This window comes from Pinus tabuliformis, chromosome X, assembly GCF_031772625.1.
Source record: "Pinus tabuliformis cultivar Carrire ecotype Pingquan chromosome X, CPIR1, whole genome shotgun sequence".
Lineage (NCBI taxonomy): Eukaryota > Viridiplantae > Streptophyta > Pinopsida > Pinales > Pinaceae > Pinus > Pinus tabuliformis.
This window is the reverse complement of record NC_142308.1, coordinates 1,141,369,505-1,141,390,514: the sequence shown is the minus strand read 5'-3', so window position 1 is coordinate 1,141,390,514 and position 21,010 is coordinate 1,141,369,505. Positions and strand designations below refer to the sequence as shown.

General features: G+C 37.0%; 1 protein-coding gene, 1 long non-coding RNA gene and 1 pseudogene across 6 annotated transcripts in view; all 3 read right to left on the bottom strand.

The window, feature by feature from the left end:
• LOC149143885 (uncharacterized) overlaps positions 1 to 11,811 on the bottom strand; it is an 80,056-nt gene extending 68,245 nt beyond the window's left edge. For all 5 annotated transcript variants that reach the window (XR_016264259.1, XR_016264261.1, XR_016264262.1 and 2 more), the window contains exon 1: positions 11,663 to 11,811. This is a non-coding gene — a long non-coding RNA (uncharacterized LOC149143885). The remainder of the gene's footprint in view (positions 1 to 11,662) is intronic.
• Positions 11,812 to 11,924: 113 nt separating this feature from the next.
• Positions 11,925 to 13,960, bottom strand: LOC149143884 (uncharacterized). The gene is made up of 6 exons (XM_089449619.1): positions 13,346 to 13,960; positions 13,118 to 13,253; positions 12,902 to 13,002; positions 12,592 to 12,815; positions 12,223 to 12,278; positions 11,925 to 12,116 (listed from the first exon to the last, which is right to left on the bottom strand). The coding sequence occupies exons 4-6, from the start codon at positions 12,767 to 12,769 to the stop codon at positions 11,991 to 11,993; spliced, it is 360 nt and encodes a 119-aa protein (XP_089305745.1). The 5' UTR covers positions 12,770 to 12,815; positions 12,902 to 13,002; positions 13,118 to 13,253; positions 13,346 to 13,960; the 3' UTR covers positions 11,925 to 11,990.
• A 5,474-nt stretch (positions 13,961 to 19,434) lies between these two features.
• Positions 19,435 to 20,237, bottom strand: LOC149143883 (UNC93-like protein 3 pseudogene; annotated as a pseudogene).
• Positions 20,238 to 21,010: the final 773 nt, after the last annotated feature.

Here is a 21,010-nt window from a genome sequence, read left to right as displayed (position 1 = left end):
TTGTTAATTTTTTGGAAGGATGTTGTCAATTTCTCTTAAATTTCCAAATGATTTTGAATTGTGATATCTGCTTTAATGATATTTAGAAGCTATCATATATTTCACTATGAATCTATAAAGGGGGTCATATATGTAAAGAAAAATATACTCTATATAAGAAGTCAAATGCGGATGTAACCATGGATGCAAATTTGAAAGTAAAATTGGATGTTAAACTAGGAATTAATACAAAATGCAAACAATTGACATACAAAGTGTTTTAAATTAGAAGTGAAAATTTGTGCAATAGTTGACACAAAGAAGGGAACAAAACATGGCATACAAAAGGATATCAAATTGGGCAAAAACAAGGACACATAAATGGGCACCAAATTAGATGAAAAAAGAGACAACAACTAGATGTAAAATGAGATGCAAAGTTGAGCGTTAAAAAGAAGCAAAAAACGTTACAAATTAATATGCCAAATGATGATGCAAATAATGGTGTAAATTTGGGATGCAAACTTGGGTGCAAAAAAGGAAAAAAAAAGATGTAAGAAAAGACATAAAACAAGATGCAAAATGGGGCTGAAAAAAGGTGAAACCAAGGATGCCATATTGGATGTAAAAAATGATTCCTAATCACATGCAAATTTAGGCTCGAACTCAGACACAAAATTATATGCAAATGTGGATACAAAATGAGGAAAAAAAAGATGCAAATTTGGATGGTGAAAACGATGTAAAACTAGACACCAAAAAAGTGCAAAATTGGATGAAAAAGTCGGTGTAAATAATGGTGCAACATTGGACACAAGTAGACATAAAAAAATGGTGCAAAAAGGGGCATAAAATAGCTTAAAATTGGATGCAAAACTTGGTGCAAAAACAAATACAAAAGTAGACGTAAAAAATGGCTCTAAATTGAATGTACCATTAGACACAAAATAAGATGCAAAGGTGGACACAACACATGACTCAACATAAGATGCAAATATAAATGCAAATTTGGATGCTCAAAATGATGTAACATTAGATGCAAGAGATGGTGTTAAAAATGATGCAAATTTGGATGAAACAAATGACGCAAAATATGGTGCAAAATGAGATGGGAAAAATGGAGACAAATCAAACATAAATGTGGATGTAAAAAATGGTCCAAAAAAAGATGCAAAAATGGGCACAAAAATGGATGCAAAATTTGGTGCTAAATCAAATTCAACACATGGTGCAAAGATAGGCACCAAAGCTGGTGCAAAAATAGAAGCAAAAACTAGTGTAAGACTAGATACAAAACCTGGCGTAAGACTAGATGCAAAACTGACACAAAATGGATGCATAAAAAGACGTTAAATTGGATTCAAAATACAGTGTAAACTTGATGCAAATGATGGTGCAAAAATGGAAGCAAAGAATGACACAAAATAGGAAGCAAAAGAGAATGAAAAATAGATGCAAAAAATGACACAAAACTAGAAGCAAAACCTGTCATAAAATAAGATGCAAATCTTGGTTCAAAATTTGACGCAAAAAATGATGCATAGTTTGGTGTAAAAAATGATGCAAAATCAGGTGCAAAAAAGGGCGCTTTAAAAATTGTACAATAGAGCCAGATTTAGCGCCAGGTTGCTCATCACAATTACAAAAAAAATGCACTAAAATCTGGCGCTAAATCTGGCGCAAATCGCTGGTTTTGTTGTAGTGCATCCACCATAGCAGACAACACTTCATGCTTCCCCAGCAGTGTTCATTGATTTCCCGTGTTCCACCTTTTTGGATGAGGATGATGCACCTGGTCCACCATGCCTAACCAACTCCACAGTTGCACCATACACTTGGCAGATGCTCCAAGATGCCCCCACTGCAAACGAATGGTTTAAGTTATCACTCCAGCCCTTACAGATGGTCTACAGGCATATTTGACCCATTTGGAGACCCATGAGGTTGTCCTTGTGCCCCCACACCCACTTGGGAGCATCACAAGTTATTGATTGAATAACAAGGGGCCAGCCCCTTGTCCACTATGTATGGAGCAATTTTCTTCATCATAGTACCCTTTGGACTTCATCAGGCCTCCTCAAAGGCCCAACGACTCACTTTGAGTATCATTCAACCCTCTTGAGAGGCTTATTCGTGTATTATTAAGCTATTTGGTGGGCTTGTCACCAAATGTTACTGTTATTTTGCACATTATTTTATTTTAGGGGCTAATTAGGCCAAAATTAGCTCAATCGAATTCATTAGACATTGTATAAATAGATGATGAGTTGATTCATTCTCTCATCATCAATTGGATTGGATCACTCTCTCTTGAGAGATTTTCGCTATTCTTTTGGAGGATGAAATTGGATGGATGGATGAATTTTGATGTTTGGATCTCTTCATTTTTATCTTGGAGCTTCTATATTGGCATATGATGATGATTGGATATAGTTGATCTCACATGTAAGTGCTCTTTTAATGCTATTTTATCATTTTCTTATGTCACATGCATGTTGATGGGGAATTTCGCTATACTAGGCTGAAATTTGTTGCTTTTCTTGTGTGAAATGTGGAAATTTGTCTTTTTATAGCGTTGCATCATGTCATGGACCATGTTCGAATAAGCGAATATTCCTAGAGATAATTTGTTGAAATTTTATCTTGATAAGTCATCACATATTACACATCGAAGCATAAAGACCTTGAAGCAATTGTCTCATGCCCTAATTTGCCATGCGAAATTGTTCTAGAGGCCTTGGTGATGAAGTGAAATTGTTCTTAACTCCATTTCTCCCAAACGATTAGGCACTGATCCTCCATAGGTGATCACCTTAATGAATATTTTTCTCGCCTTTATCGATTTCTTTCTAGGCCTAACTTACATAGGTCACCTAGGGCATCAATTATCTCACAATCTAGCCATCCAAACACTTCTATTTTTGGTCCACAACTACACTAGAGTTTGCTCTAGAGGCCCTCCAAATTTGAAGCAAATTCGACGGTGATATCTCGAGATGTTGCAAGCCCTAACTCGAGGATCGTTTCTTGCTCTAGGTTTCCCTTGGCTAGTGACCTCATTTGGATCATTGCATTATATTCTAACTAGATTTGTCCATTGATCCTCTTATCTTTCACAATTAGGTCAAGCCTACCCTTCATTGATCAACTCCACCCCCTTGACCTAATTGTCGGTCCACTTGGTGTTGCGTGGTCCCGCAACCTCTTAAGGACAACTTCACAAAGACCACTTGGAATCCAAGTTTCCACAAAGATTTCTTGGACTAGACCCCTCCACTACAAGTCTTATTCGCAAACCCTAGACCTTGAAATCCCCGTGGCCCTTCTTAGAGAGCCTTACACCTTGATTTTCAAACAAGCAAACCAAAATTTGAAAACCACGATTTGAGTCTCTCTTGTGAATAGGCCTTTAGGAATCACTCTTTCTTCATTTATTGACTCATTTATCTGGTGATTCCCTTCATACCAGGTCTCCTCCCATTAGTGAAATTCTGTAAAGGGTAGGGAGCTTTAGCTAAGGTGACAGTGGGCTATTGCTGCTCCATTGTTTCCCTTGACCTAGCGGTTGTCCCTCTAGGATCCCCTTCTAGGACCCCTGCTAGTTTGAGCAGTAACAGTTCATAGGGCCCCTATGAGTGCCCCCTGCATCATTAAGAAACCCATGATTGTCTCAACCCTTGGTGGGTGATGAACTGCCCAACCTTAAGGGGGTGATCACTTCTTAATCATACACATCATGCTCCCATCCCCTGGAGTCCCGAGCAATAAAAGAAAGAAAAATCAATAAAGGAAAAAGGCATATGAAGAAGGGTGGAAAAACAAAAGTCAAGGGAACTCATCTACCACGACTACTCCCTCCTACATCCATATACCCAATGTGTGGGCCTCCTTCATCATAGCTACCCTTGTACTATGGCATGTGGTTTGGAGCCTTCCCTTTGCCCCCACTCTGTTCCATCATTATTTCACATGACCTCTGTCATTTGATGGGTGTACCATGGACCTATCACTCCGTTGGAGGTTAAAACCACTTAATATGATCCTTTATTAACCTCTCTTGTTGAGCTTGGTAACAACTATACATTCTAAAGCACTTTTGGAAGGGCATGCCACTATGAAATGTGAAAACTTCAGCACTACGAAATTATTCTACAGCTCAAAAAATTTCGCTACGAAATTTTATTGCTGCGACTGGAAATTATTCTTCTAACTGTAAATTAATTAACAGTTTGTTTGCCCATACAAACAACGAATAATTCACTACTGCAAACTTCACAAATAAAACTGTGGAAGAAAATAGCACTGGAAACTGAAAAAATCTAGCACACACACACATAAAATTTACACAGTTATTTTGGACTAAAGTCCCTGGAAAAACCCAACTTGGGTAAATCGGTGTAGCAGCTAAGGGTTCTATTATTATGGAGCAGTGAGAAATTCTTAGTACAATAATTTGGATGTCGAAAACTGGCAATCCTGCAGAGAAAACACTGGCAAAAATATATGAAGGGAAACTATCCTCACTCTGAGCAATCCCGTCTCTCGACTACTACTGAAAAGCAAGTCGTCCAACTAGGCCTGCGCAAGCTCTATGTCAAGCTAAAGTTTCCTACCACACGTGTTGCCCAAATCATCTGCAAATCAAGCAATCATGCCTGTTGTTGGCTAGAAAAATGCTTCTTTGGCACTCTGGAACCTCTGCCCAACCTCTAAAATTGAAAATGTCTTCCTTCCTCAACAAATCGAACCGTCCCTCTGAGGCATCTGTGCTAGGACTGCACAACCTCATGGAGAAACTTCAACCTCTCAACAAATGCACTCGCTGGATCTGGAAAACTTCCTCCAACCTCACTGTCCCTACCCCTCACTGCCTCTGCTTTGATCTCTGGTTTCCCGGCAATTGCTACTACTCTCTGGAAATCGAACTCCACAAGTGTCTCAAGTGTATTCTCCAAGTGCCCATCGACTTCTTCTTATAATCTTCTATTGGAGCACCAACGACCAAGATTAAAACTTAATTAAGAGCCAAGATCACATCGGAGTCAACCCATGTGAGTTTCTAGAGAATTCTCACCTTGACTTAATTAATTCTGATTAATTAACCAGTTTTCTTAAGTTTAGACTTAGTAAACATTAAAAATAGGTTAATAATCTAATTAAGCCATCTCTAGGTGGAATTTCCATAAATGATTTATGAGTTATGGAGATCTCATGTATTCTAGCCTCTCCCCAAAATTATGTTACTAGAACACAACCAATGCTACAAAAACTAACATGAAATGTCCACTTTTGCCCTTGGTTAACAAGCTTACTTACTCAATTGCACTAATGGATTGTTGTATTGGAAGGTGGGTCTCCAATTTGGACTTAGACTCCCTATATAAGGTCTAATCCCTTTGTAGGGTCATAATGGCACTTGTAGGGTGAGCGTTGAGAGCCATGGGCCTCCACCACAACAGAGCATTGATTGCCACACCATAGGCTTCTTCAACATTGATTGTGCCTCGACCATACAGAGATGATGATGCACTTGGACCACGTTGCCCAGTCAGCCACACATTTGCATCTGACACTTAGCAATTGATCCAGGGCCCAGATGGGGTTTTTTCTTATCCGGAGAGACATGGGAGGGTATCTGTCATCATTCTAGCCTTATTGATGGAGCATTGACATGTTTGATCCAGTTGGAGACCCATGAGACCATTACTTGTGCCCAAGAGGTGCCTTGGAGCACCACTTCATGTTTTTCTTGGAGATAAGGGGCCAACTTCTTAACCATTGTTTATGGAGCCTCGTCACTCATCATAACACTTGAGGAGTCTATTAGGCCTTCTTTTGACATTATTGTGCCATTTTCGGCCCTCTTAGGATGGGTTATCATTGATGTTTGTAGCTATTGGTGGGCTTGCCACCAAAAGGGTTGTTATTTACACATTAAAATATTATTAGGGGCTTAATTAGGCTAATGAGACCAATTTGAACTTGTGAGAGGCTCATATAAATTAAAGAGACCTCATTTGTATTTAGACATCAACACTTGACTTAGATATCTTTTCTTGAGAATTCCACACTTCTTTCTTGGTTGTCAATCAGAGATCTCTTGATGCATTTCAATATTTTTGGAGCTGAAATTTCATTCTCTCTTGGAGCCATCTTCTTGATCTTGGATTGGATATATCTTTCTTCATCTTGTAAGTAATCTTGTTGAATATTTTTACGTGGAAAATGTCTAATGTGTGGAAATTTTGTAACTAGTTTTTTCTCTTGTTCCCTAATTATTGAATATCATTATAAAGGATTGATAGATTGCAAATTTATACATGTTACTCATTGATAAAAAGTAGATGAATGTTCCTATTGGAGTAAAACTTGTTTTCTTTCCATGAAAATCCATCACTATTGGGTGGGTAAATGCTAGAGGGTGCTTATTGGGGCTTCATTTTCTAGCCTCCTTGAAGACAATTTCAACCAAATTTCGAATCACATAAACTCCACAGCCCAAGGACAAGGCACTAATGCGAGTAAATTTGGTGATCACCCCTTCTTCCCTCCTCTTTTTCTCCTCCAAATTTTTCGACCTCCAAACCTAGACAACCTAGCTAGGGCTTCCTACGAAATTCATTACGAGAGAAATTTTTCAAATCCACTTGGATAGGCTACTGCGTTGGTGTCTCCTCTAGTGATCCTTCAAGTTTCATGCAATTCCCACAGTTCATTCTTGAGAAATCCCAAGCCCTATCTCCAACTTTGAAGCCCATCTTGAACATTTAGGTGTGTTGGATTTCTTGAGGGTTTTGGCACATAGTATTCGATGGAATAAATCATTCAAACCCTTTCTCCCATCCCACTATGACCTAGAGAGCATTTTGAAGAGTCTTCTCTCAAGATTATACATAAACCCTAGGTCTTGTGTGGTCCCACTCTATGCTTCTCAAGGATAGCGAAGGTCTATTTAAAGGCATATAAGCATCATTCAAAGCCTCTTGAGTAGTACTAATCATCTTTGGAGCCTTGACCTTAGGCCTCCTTGTCATTATTGGATATCATAAGCCCTAGGTCTAGGTCTCCTCATAAGTCTTTCTTGGAGAGCCCTTTACTTCTCTGAAAGCATCGAACCTCTATTTGAGCCTCTTCTTTGAACGGGCCTTGGAAATCACTTCATACCTAGTCATCGATTTCATCATAAATAGTGATTTCCCCTCATAATGGGACTCCTCCCATCGGTGAAAGTTCGTAAAGAGTAGGGGGCACTGACTGAGGTGACAATGGGTCTTTGTCCCATTGTTGTCATTTGGTCTAGTAGTTGTCCCTTAGGTACCCCTCCGAAGATACCTACTAGATTGTGTGGCAACAAGGTGGAAGATCCACCAGATGGACGTGAAGACAACATTCCTCAACGGAGTAGTTGAGGAAGAGATTTATATGGAGCAACTAGAGGGGTTTGAGCAATTTCGCAGAGAGACACATGTGTGTAAGCTAAAGAGAGTTCGTTATGGGCTCAAGCAAGCTCCGAGAGGATGTTACACTCATATTGACAACTACCTTTGAGTATTGGGCTTCACTAAGAGTGACACGGATGCCAACCTGTACTACATCATGGTTGGAGGGCTTTCTCTCATTCTACTGATCCATGTTGAAGACCTTATATGGACTGGAGCAAATAACGTGATCCAAGATTGCAAGGAGGACCTTGCAAGGGAGTTTGAGATGAAGGATATGGGGCTTATGCACTATTTCCTTGGCTTGGAGATTTGGCAGGGAGATGGTGAGATCTTCATGGGGTAGGGGATGTACACTACAGAGATTCTCAACAGATTTCATATGTAGGATAGCAGCCCCATGACCACGCCTCTAGTCACAAACTAGAGGAAGGTGGATGCTAGTAGAACAAAGCGTTAATGTACTTGGTCAACACACGACTTGATATTTGTTTTGTAGTCAACTAACTGAGGTTATTCATGATGGAACCGACCAAAGTTCAGTGGGTTTTTGCGAATCATGTTTTGAGGCATCTCAAAGGCACAACAGGTTATGGATTGTGGTACAAACAGGTTGATGGAGTGAGGCTTGAGGGCTTCACAGATGCATATTGGGCAGGGTCCTCCATTGATCGAAAGAGTACTTCAAGTGGTGTCTTCAGCATTGGGCCAACAGTTGTTTCCTAGTCAACAGTTGTTTCCTAGTATAGGAGGAAGCAGAGATCAGTTGCACTCAATTCAATAGAGATCGAGTACATGGCTGCCAATTTGGTAGCATGTGAGGCTATTTGGATGACGAAGTTGCCTGTGGGACTTTTCAAACAAAGGATGGAGCCTACTATGATACACTGTGATAATTATAGTTGTATCAAGCTCTCTAAGAACCCAGTGTTTCATGATTTCTTAAAGCATATCGAGATCAGGTATCATCATCTCAGAGATTGAGTGCAGAAAGGGATAGTAAAGCTACTGTACATTCCAACAGAGTAGTAGACAGCAAATATCTTGACGAAGCCATTGGCAAGAAGCAGTTTTGACCATTTCAGAGATAAGTTGGGAGTTGTACAGAATCCCTTCCTCGCTAAGAAGATGTGTTGAAAATAGTAGCGAGAAAGGTCTTCTTGACTTGTGCCTTAGTCAAGAAAGACCTCGATCAGTCCTTTAGCATGCACAAGTTCAAGGACGAGTTCATGGGGCACTTAACTCGTGCGTGTAAACTAGAGGCTCAGTTTGTTGTTCTCCAAGTGCGAGTTTATATTTGGAAAAGGACGAGTGAGAGTCTTAATGTCTAACTGAAGCAAGGATGAGCTAGAAGAGTCAGTGTGACTCAGTTAACAACTCAATCACAAGTGTGAGTTCTAAAAATTAACTTTCCATTCATAGCATGAATCGAAAGGCATAAAAGGATGAAGGCACATCATTGTATCATAACGTTGAGCACAAGTTTGTGTGAGAAAGAGTTCTTGCAAGCAAAGCGTGTAAGGAGAAGCCTATACGCAGTTTGAGAGAGAAAATTTCCTTGTGATGTGCGCTAAAATTTAGGGAGAAAATCCTAAATAATAGGGGCTCAAATATGCGCTAGGAAATAGGGGGAAATACGAGCCAGATTGCACAAGGAGAGAGGAGTTGGATCAAGGGTTCTTGCAGGGAGCCTCAACTAAGTATTAGCAAAGAGAACAATTGTGTTTTCTATTGAAACAATTTATCTTGTAAAGAAATTCGAATGCTCATAATTTTTCTCAATGAAATCTACTGCAAGAAAAGGATTTTCCCAGTTGGGTTCCCTGGAAAAATATTGTGTTATTGCGTGACTGTGTTCTTTATCTTTGTGTTTCTTTTATTCTGTTGTTGATCTATCATAGAGAAATCATGTGTCTTGATGCAACGAAATTAGTTTCAAATTTTTCATCGTAGCAATTGCAGAATTTCAAGGAAAATCTACATTTTCAGAGTTTTGCATCGTAACAAAATGACACATTGACATTGGACATTGAGCAACTAGTTTGGATCCATGTGTCCTTTTCATCAATCAATGATTATCTTTTGGTACAAACAATTGTTAATGTAGTTGGAGATGACTATATTATTATTAGTGGAGGATCCTTGGGATGAAGTTCAATGGGCCCCTTACACTAGGATTAGGGGTATTGAGACTTTCAAAGTAGGAGCACGAGCACAATAGAAAATAACTACACATCATGTTGAAATTTCGCAAACAAGTGGTACAACAAAGAATGTAACAACTGAAGAAACAAACCAAAAGATCCATAGGAAAGTGGCAGTTATCCTGCATGTTATTTGCATACCTTTCCACCTTCAAATAACATACAAAAACAATTGTATACACAGTTTTCAAACGTGATAAGCAACCATCAGATTGGAAACTGTCAAAAGGTCTAATCTAGTGAGGCATCACTAACACTTTTGGAGTCAAGGCTTGTTGTATAGAGGTAATCGCCAATCCAAACTACAAAATAGCACCCTCAACCGCTTGCATCAAAGCATAAAAATTGCATAGGGTGCAACCTAGCTATAGCACAGTGCCTAGTGCACTATTGTTTGAATGAATATGAACTACCTAGAGGGAGCTAAGAAAATTCTCAGAGATAGCATAAATAGTAAGGAACTTCAAAATTTTATTCCAAGAATATCCTAAGACAAACATTAAAAAGAATTGTGAACAACAAAATGAGAAATTATAAGCTAAAGTGACCAAAGGACTCAAATCAGTTCTACAATCTTTTAAGATGGAAAATAATCCAAGTCAACATTTGAACAATGGAATTTAATGTGTTTCTATGACTTACAAGAAGAGGAGTTGCTAAGAGTGATAAAAGAAGTTGAAGTTTCTCATGAACTATTGGGTGCACTAAATGACACATTTGTAGTTCTAATTCTAAAGCAAAATGATCCATAAAAGTTTGATGATTATGGCCCTATCTCACCATGCAATTCTTTATGCAACATTTCCACAATAGTTTCAGCAAATAGGCTTGAAAACATTTTCCCTAACTTCATCTCAGAAGAGTTGTTTGGTTTTCTTCACAATAGGAAAATTCATGATGTGGTGAGAATAGCACAAGGAGGACTACATATAATAAAAGTAAAAAATTTCAACTACGATGATGAGATTAAACTTAGTTAAGGCTTATAATAAGATGAGCTAGTTAGATAATGGCATTATTTTGATTCAAATTGGGATGAGATTTTAAGTAGTAAATTAGATTATGGGGTTTCTCAACTTCCTTTGTCATATCAATTAATCAATCGACATCCAATTTCTTCTTCACTAATAGGGGTTTAATGCACAGATGCCCTATGTGTCCTTTCTTATCTTGTTGGTTGCAAAAGGTTTGAGCAAAATGGTCAATGCATCTAAAAGGGAAGGTGCTATAAAGGGCATTAAAATGAGAAACTATTTTCTTTATCCTATTTACTATTTGTGGGTGATGTAGTTTTGTTTGGCATGGGAACAATTAGGGAAGTAGAAAAGTATAAAAAGATCCTTGAGTTATACAATAAGGAAAAATGGATGTAGGTGAATGTTCATAAATCTCGAGTGTCCTTCAATAGCCTAGAGGAAGGTTTAGAGAGGCCATTTGCTCAAATATTGATGCAAGGTTAAAATATCTAAAGTTTTTCCTCGAACCCCCTAACTACAAATTCAAGGATTGGAATTGGCTCTATAAAAAGATTGAAGAAAAGATGACTAATTCATGTTATTGGTGGTTATCCAATAGAGCTTTAGTCAAATTAATTTTGGAGGGGATGCCTATTTGTTGGCATTCTTTAGCTTACATACCAAAAGCAATGTTGGGAAAAAAAATATAAAGAATTTCTTTAGCTTCTTGTAGACAATAAAAAGAGCAACGAAACGAATACCACTACTTAAGAGAAAAAAGTTTGCAAAGCCAAGAGGAGGGTAGAAGATTTTAAAATATTCATCTATTTAAAAAACCTTTCACAACAAAAAGTCTATTTGACAAGGAATGAAGGCTTTATGAAAGATGTGATTAAGAAAAGTATATAGCTCTTGGGTCAATGGAGGATTAGGCAAGAATTGCTCCATCCAATAGCATATCGGAAACACAAATGATATAAATAAATAGCATATATAAAACACAAATGATATAAATAAATAGCATATATGAAACACAAATGATATAAATATGTAGCAGAATAGGACTTAAATTGAAGCAAAATACCTCCTCCTTAGCCTTGGCCTGCCCCAACCGCATCTCCTCTTTCACCTTACCCTACGCCCACTGCACCTACGAACGATGGGTATCCGAAAAGTTCCACCTCCTCTACTGATCCAACGAAGTTGGAAAACGAAATATTTGCGTGTGCCATCATTCTGAATGTCATAGCGGTGGCCGCCTGTTCACCATTATCATGATTAACCACAAGTTTAAATAATAACATACAGTGATTTTCATGTAGGCTTGTATAACGTTTCATACCTTGGCACCCGCAAGCTTCGTTAGTAGTTTTCCATTGGCGTTAGTAAAAAGGTACCTCCAGAGATGATAATTATTTTTCCTTGTCATCGCAGTTGCAGTGCTGCTTCACCATGAAAGCGAAAGAATCTGAGTACCCTAACCTATTTCTCCATGTCACTCCTTCACGCTTACCGGATTTCATCAGGTCGGCCATATCCTACAATTATAGCACATCGTACAAGATTTGATGTCAACAACCACAGTTCACAAATTCCTCAAAAATTAAATAAATTAATAAATTAACCTAAGCATAGCTACTTCACCTGTGCCGGCTTGCTATTTTGGGCAGCGTCTTTTTTCACATCCATTAAACTCAAATCTATGAAAAAATTGGTAGACAAACAGAAAAGAAAGACAAGATATCAAACCCATAATAGGATATGCTTAAATTGAAGAAGAACAGCAATTTTTTTTTTAAAGAAGGCAGAACATTATTTCCAGGTTTTGGGCAGCTTCTTTTTTCACATCCATTGAACTCAAATCTATGAAAAATTTGGTAGACAAACAGAAAAGAAAGACAAGATATCAAACCCACAATAGGATATGCTTAAATTGAAGAAGAACAACAAAAAATATTTTAAAGAAGGCAGAACATTATTTCCAAGTTTCGTTCACTGTAGACAAGGACAAACCATGGCCCTGATAATCATAATCTCTCCGATTCCCGACGTCGAAATTGAGTTCGTAACTCGGAGGATCATACTGGAATCTTGAGGGCCTCGAATTGTAAATGGTTTTGTCGTCTTCTTTGAACTTGCGAACTAGGTGTTTCAGTTTGGGTTCGTTAAAGTAGGTTTCGGCATCATCCATAATGGATCCCGGCCATTCTCCAGCACGTCTGACGCTGTTTAGGCCCCTGTTCCACCAATTATGAGAATACCCATCCACAAATTTAAACAATAATACACAATTTTCATGCAAGGCTCGTATACATTTTCATACCTTAACACCTGTAAGCTTCATTACTAGTTTCTCACTGGAGTTAGGTAAAAGGCGCATCCATCTCGCTCATCCACTCTTGCCGTCTGACGTTGTTTAAACCCCTGTTCCACCAATTCTGAGAATCCCCATCCACGGGTTTAAATAATAATAATAATTAGACACAGTGATTTTCATGCAGAGCTTGTATACAGGTTTCATAGATTCATGCCTTAACACCTGTAAGCTTAGTAATTTCCCACTGGCGTTGGCTAAGAGGTGCCTCCAGAGATAATTCGTTTTCCTTGCCATCGCAGTTGCTACTTCTCCATCTCGCTCCTCAACTCTCGCCAGATTTCATTAGATCAGCCAGATCCTACAATTATAGCACACTTGATAAGATTTGATTTCAGCGACCACAATTCAGAAATTCACAAAAAGGAAATAAATGACCCTGTGCATAACTACCTTCACCTGTGCTGGCTGGGCTATTTTTGGTAGCCTTCGTTTTCACATCCATTAAATTCAAAGGAATAAAACCATAGAAAAATTGGTAAACAAACAGAAAAGAAAAACAATATATCAAACCCACAAATAGCATGGCCATGCTTGAAATAAAATGCAGAGGAACAACAAAATTAATTTAAAAGAGGAAGAACCGAAAAAAACCAAAATCTATGGCAGCTATAAGAAGTTTTAACTAGAGAACGGTGGCAACCGCTAAAAATATATTTTAAAAAATTAAAACAACCCAACAAAAGCCGAAAAACACAGACAAAATCACACTCTGCTCGCCCATAGACAAACAACGAAAGCCTCTGCTCTGCTCTGGGTTTATCACATCCCATCAGGTTCAGACGAACCTCTTCCGACCCTGCCTCCTCTGGGTTCATCACATGGCATTAGGTTCAGATGAACCTCTTCCGGCCCTGCCTCCTCTGGGTTCATCCCATGGCATGAGGTTCAGACGAAACCTCTTCCGGCCCTGCCTCCTCTGGGTTCATCCCATGGCATGAGGTTCAGACGAAACCTCTTCCGGCCAAACCCTCCCCTCCAAAATTCACCAGAGTTTGAATGAATAGCGAGGAGCGCGGGTGATCATATTTCCTTGATTATTTGTGTTTTTCTAATTTATTGCTTTTTAAAATTATGGCCATTGCGGATTTTTAAACCCATACTCGACCACATGGCTTAAAAAATCATCTGACTTATCATCAAAGTTTAGGCATGACACGACCCACCATTCATAAAATTAAATTACACCCTGCATTGGACTATTGAGAAGGATTTTGAATCATTTTTAAGTTACATTAAAATTATGAAATTGAATAATGGTTTCAACATGCATTATAATGGTGTATCTTAACAAAATAGTTTCTTCATTGAATCTCATAATATAATTTCAAACAAGGGTATGATTTTTTTGTTATTCAAAAAGATATAATAGTGTAGCTTAACAAAATAGTCTTTTTCATTGAGGTAATATAAGTTCAAGTAAGGTAAAAAAAAATGTTATTTAAAATATATTTTTGAATGTATGGAAAAAATCAGGACTTTGAAAAGACACTCAAAATTTACAGAGTAAACAATCTAAAATCAAGTTTTTTAAAATCTCTTATTTTGCTTAAAATTAACAAGGAAAAATTATTAAAAATATATATATTATTTCATGTCTAAGTTAGACTACGCGTGTTATAATTAAATGATTGAGTAATGTTTATTATAATAACACATAATTATCAAGTGATATGGTGCAAGATCTTTATAATACTATCACTCTCTTGCATACCAAGGATGATTGGGTAATGATTATTATAATAACACATAATTATCAAGTGACATGGTGTAAAATCTTTGTAGTCCTATGACTCTCTTGCATACCAAGGATTTTGCCATCTAAAGACCAACTAGACATAGAAGGAGGAGAGTGGGTTTTTATCATTTTATTGTAAGAACTATGATCTATCCCTCACTAATTTTATACTAAGTGACTCAAGTTAGTCTTCATAGTGTTAAATATTCTTTTGATGATAAGAAATATTGATCCATTCTCAAATTGTAAAACATAAATAAATTAAAACTTTATTTGAACTTTATGGTTTCTAGCAACTTAATTTATTTAATGATTCTATATATGATATTTTCTCTATATTGTAGGTGTATGAGTATAGTCACATTTGCGACTCCTTTAAAAAGGAAATAAGATAAGATTATTAGGTTGATTCTATATAGATATTTTCTCTATATTGTAGGTGTATGAGTATAGTCACATTTGCGTCTCCTTTAAAAAGGAAATAAGATAAGATTATTAGGTTGCTTAGTGGGTGCTTAAGGCATGGTGAAAATGGTTTGTGTCCTTGGATACGTTAGTAAAAGTTCAATTTTCAAGATGTCAAGCAAGTGATTTACATAATCTCAATGGTACATTTAGAATTTTATTCTTAATATTTTAACTAAAGAATATTATTTGATTAACCTAAAATTGAAGGATTCAAGCATAAACTCATTAATAAATTTAGTTACAATTCAAGCTCTAGTCAATCAAACAAATAGGTCTAATCATACATGTTATGTTCCTTGTTGTTAAATTTCCAAATGTCTTCACTTAAAACACCTTAAATTTTCATCAAGTTTGTTCTAATATGAATCTCTTGGGTTGTTAAAGCACCTTGCTATTGAGAGGTCATGAGTTCAATTATCCTCAACACTCTCGAGGTTAGGCTCCATGGTTGAGCCAGTGGGAAGTGATCACTTTGAGTGGATCTACCTGGAATAGCGTTTATGTGGACATAGTGGTCATCAATCTCTAGAGTCCGTGAGCCACATTCAAACAAAAAAATATGAATCTCTTAGGACTTACAATAAGTGTAGGGAGAGATTACATTTGATCATGAATCACAGATGTTAAAGGCCCATTTTATTTGTTGGAGCCTAAGTTCTTTGATATTTATAATACATGGATGATTTTTATAAGTTTGTTTTGTTAAATAGAGTCGTAAAAAAGTCTACTTTGGGACGAAATGAATTCAGGAAAAAGAGCCACTATAATGTACGATTTGTAGAGTTTATAACACACTCCCTTGTATAGCCAAAGGTGGTTACTATGCTAACCCAACCCAAAGATGGTTATACTTCAAATAGTTGACCTACATTGAAAAGGTGCCAAAAATGGCTAACAATTACATGAATAAAGAGTCTATGATTAGCTTTTATTGAGGGCTAACCAACTTAAGTTGTTTTTTTATAATTATTAAAAAGTTGCAATCATCTATCCCATAATGGATGGATGTAGATTTCTGATTTTAGAGTTGGGGAAATTAGAAACAAGTGTGCAGCTAAAGGTTTGTTATACGTGATTTTTCAATGAAGTTAAAAATCTTATTGTTCCTTTGAATATTTATGCTCCAAAAGATGACTATACTATTTTCTACATAAGAGAAGCTACTAGAGATTATCTTACTGTACATGTTATGTTATTTACCACTATAGTTGTCATTTTCATATTCTCTCTTTTACTTGTTTCGTTAAGGCTAGCACAACTTGGAAATGTTTCCTATAGGGATTACATAAATTCATCAATTAAGCCAATGTTTTGTATCATTGGTTTCTCAATTGTATTAGATGTATATAAACAGGTTAGGAGTCATTCATTATTGCCAGCATAATCTCCCTAACCATTGAACTGTAAATATGGTTGAATGGAAAATGAAATAAAGGAATGGAAAAAAACCTAATTTCCAATATGCCAAGTTTTGTGAACATTAATGGAAGAGTCTTACACAACAACCATATATAGTATTGAAGAGTGAGAATGGTTTAGTAAAGAGTAAATAAGGCCCCTAAGGTGTTTTCCTAAATGCAATAGTTAAATGCTAACATGAATATAAAACGGTGACTTTCATTAAACCTTATCCACTCTTGAAAGGAGTTCGGATTTTCCACTCTCTTACAACCAAAAGAATGGATCCCTAAATTTGAAATGGATACATTGAAGCAAACCACAAATTCTTTGGAATCTGTTTTGGATTGGTGCTTTTTGGCTCCAATGAGATTTTGGTGTGAGTATGCCAAGAACTGATTTTGGTACCTCTAGATAATAATCATATTAATGTGGAAACATTGGAACAAAATCCTCGACAAGGAATATACCATTGTCACTTACTAGGCTTGCATTTAAGAAGGTGTCATGACCTACATAGTACAAAGCACACCTATAAGTGATGTTAGTACCAAAGTGTAGGAGAATGTTAACTCGAAGACTTGCACCCCAAAGCCAGCTCTATTATTGGTAAAGTTTTTGGTGTGTGTAACTTACCACTTTGGCACTTTTTTGTTTTGCACTTTCACTCATTGTTGCCTTCGTATTCTAACTAGTGGGCACTCAACTACTTCAATAGTGAGGCACATTGGTATTTCAAAACTTAGGCACTTTTTCATTTGGAGATTTAGTATTCTTGTATTTCAAGTTTTCAACACTATCGAATGTGCATTTACTTCTAAGATACTTTTATAATATGCCTTGTGCACCTATGCTACTTTCAATATCTTGAAGTTCCTTTGTAATTACAGTAATTTTGTAAGTTGATGTGTTCTCGCTCTTATCAATTGTCAACATGGCACTTGGCTATTGAAAATATTTACTCCTAATTGCACCTTTTGTTTTGTGTGTTTAACCTTCTACATGTTGCAAGTTGATTATGGGAGCAAGGAACAAATATTCTTATGCATGATTGTAGTATTTTCTTCCCACAGTTTCCATAAGGTTTTGGTTATTGTCTTTGAAAATATTTGCTTTTGATGGAGTAATATGCCATAATTTTATGTCTGCAAATATTATAGTTATCCTTAAAACAAATACGATATGGCACTTTAGTAATAGGTCAGTGGACTTGGTTCAAAAATAAGAAATGTTGCATGCATTGAATGCATAGCTTTGATTTGAAGGCCCCCCCACTGTATTAAAGTACCTCATAACCTGTACATACTATAGTACATACAATATCTTGCCTATTCAGATATTGATTTCTAGGTTTGCACATAGGATGGATTATTGTCTTTCACATGGTATCCATTTGCATTGTTTTGGTTTCACATGAGTATTCTAGTACAAAATCGTGAACCTAACATATAGGATTTCATGTGTGTGTGTAAGCCGATATATACCACTATGACACTTGGTTTTCTACCTAGTCACTAGGCTTGACTCCATGATCATAATCTATAGGAAATAGGAGTTAACAACATTCTTTAGGCAATGCAAACACACTTGGCAAGAGCTCAAACAAGACCATACCTATTCAATGAAGATCTAATTTAAAAAATACAACACTCTCTTCTAACACATAGAAATCTATTAATGCAAGCACATTGTCTTGTTTAATATCCATAGTCACCTTTAATTTCAAGATTCACTGGACTCAAGAATCCATATACACATAAGCTTAATGGTTTCAATTCTCAAGTTTGTAAATTGTGTTCTTTCAATTGTGTGGGGACATGTTAGGATGTGTGGTGGTTAATTCGTTGTTGAACACTTCTTAGTCCAGTATTCCAGGTTAGAATTCAACAAATCTTCGTGGTGGTCCACATACAAGGTTGAGAACGAGTTTGTAACTAGTTTTTCAATAAGAATTCCATTACACGGATCATTATACAAACATTACAAAAGAATAACATCGGTAACCATGCTACTGCTAGATGAACAACCACATCACAAGTCATACCTCACACATCAATGGAATCATTCACACTCCATAAAATAAGCATGAAATTCACTATATTGATCAAAAGTGAGAGATACTTATCTCAATTAGGACTGGGCAACTGAGTCTAGGACTGTGACTATCCACCCAACCTTAGATTAGGTTGCATTGTGGTCTCTTTGACAACCAATCACCCCCAAGCCAGATTCCAAAGCTTGAGGAGGTTGCTCAAAGGATGAGACCAAAATTGTTGATTGAAGCATAAACTCCAAAGGTCCAACCACTTCCACCCACCAACTACTAAATGCAATAAGCCCAACACAATGAGTCCATAGGTTTTCTACCTCCACCCTTCAATCAAATGATGGCTTCATTAAAGGTTTAAACTGGGAATCCAGAAGCCTGCTACCTCCACCCTCCAACCCCCTTACAACCTCTTCAATAACCATAACATAAATGTCCCCTTCCTTGGAATTAAATTTTATAAAAGTGGCCTCTTGTTGTAAATTTTATTTAAAAGAACACCTCCTTTTAATAAGTTCAAATAGGTTAAGATTGTGATCCCTTCCAATTAACAGAGCCAACCTTCCATAAGGGTATATGGACAGATCATTGACACCCTTCTTATGGGCTTTCAGAGTTCTAAAGTACACCCATAAGCTTGAATCCCATATCTAGATATTTCAGTTCACGGAACTGCTTAGCAGGGTTCTAGGACAAGTGGCTTTGGACTTCATAGAAGACTCATCTCCATAGAAGCATAGGCTTGTTAATATGGCCATGTGTTGGAGCAGAGAACCCATTTCACAGTAGGAAGTAAGGTCAAATTCTTGATGATTTCATCCATACCCCCTATTACAAGCACTGGACAATATCACGAGGAAAAAGTAGCCCAAGTAAAACATTTATTTGTGTGTTTAAAAATCGATCCCCTAAACCCAAAAATGTTGTCATGCCTAGTAGATTGATTAAGTCTATTGCTCCATTCCCAGAGCTTTGATTCAACCACAATTGAAAAAGCATAATCGTCAAAAATATAATACCACCAGACATAATGAGGGTGATGGAGAGCAAACTAGTCATTAAGAATCTAGCCAATAATGAGAAAATTGCATTAGTAGCTTCAAAAACAAGCATAGTACCTCCAACACATGATATACAAATTGCAGGGTTGACAACATATTTTGTAAACTCTGCCCATACAAATCCTTGTTCAAGGCCTAAGTAGATAAGCAAAGGGATCAACAATAACATCCTTTTATCAAAGAAAGGAATAAAGGTTGTCTTTAGTAAATCTCCAACAGAAGAATGTAAGCCATTACTAGATTGAACAGTAAGATCAACTTTTGTACCACTATGTTTATCTAAAAAGAATCCAAAAATTGTGCCCAGAGTCATGCTTCCAAGAAATACAATAAACAACACTGTTGTGCCATAGCCTTTGCCTTCCATTCCAGTTTTCAATAAAGCAAGCAAAAGCAAATTACAATAACCTGGGTAATAGCAAACATTTCCCAAAAATTTCCGTTGAAGTTTACAAGAACTCTTCCTTCAGGCAAGTTACATTCAGTTGCATGGCTCCTTGTGGCAAAAGTCATGTAGGTTCCCTCCCCAACCCACATAAGAAAAGTTTTAAATCCAAGATTCAATGATGTCATAATCTTGTGAAAAGGGTAAACCTCTTGGAAAATCTCCAATGTGTTAATTTATAAAGTTGAATATCTTGGATATCCAATGGAGAAAACAAAAAGAAGTTTTGACATCACCTTGAAGGCTAGGAGAAAACACATTATGAGAGTGGGAATTGACAACCAAGTGGGATATAAGTTTGATGCATGCAACCACAATGTGCAGAGTGTTAATTTGGAAACTCAAGGAGAAATTTCCTCCATTGGACAACCTTCCTCATCAAGAAAGACTCCTCCTAGCCCTTGTAAGAATTTAATTTGGTGAAGGAAAAATGTAATTTTTAAAGTGAAACCCACAAGTACACAAAAGTACAAGTCGGCCTGGACCAATTAATTCGCTCCCCTAAGGCTCATATAAATACACATCATGTCACATCACTTTGGAGCATCATCGTCAAACATCTCATCTCTCCCTTCATTTGATTAGTTCGTACATGCCTGAAATAAGGAGGTATGAGCTCACATGTGCGAAGGGAAGGAAGACAAGTCTAATTTCTACATTGACCTTCTAATTGGGACAATTTGACCAACCATTGAACAACTTTGACTTGATGTTTTGACTTGCAAATTTTCAATTTTAGAAGGTCGAATTGTTTAGGAAAAGGACCGAACTTTTCTAGACAATTTGACTTGGGTTGGCTATAGACTTTGACTGAAGTTTACCACAAAAAAATTGAAGTTTGACTACAGGATTTCTCTCTACTTTGACCGAACATTTGTGATTGTTTTTACTAGGTTTGACC

Coding starts and splice junctions, on each gene's coding strand:
- LOC149143884 (XM_089449619.1), bottom strand. CDS start 12,769: ATGGATGATGCCGAAACCTACTTTAACGAACCCAAACTGAAACACCTA. Junction 12,279..12,591: donor TTATGATTATCAGGGCCATG/GTTTGTCCTTGT, acceptor ATTTTTTCATAG/ATTTGAGTTTAATGGATGTG. Junction 12,117..12,222: donor AAAATAGCAAGCCGGCACAG/GTGAAGTAGCTA, acceptor CTATAATTGTAG/GATATGGCCGACCTGATGAA.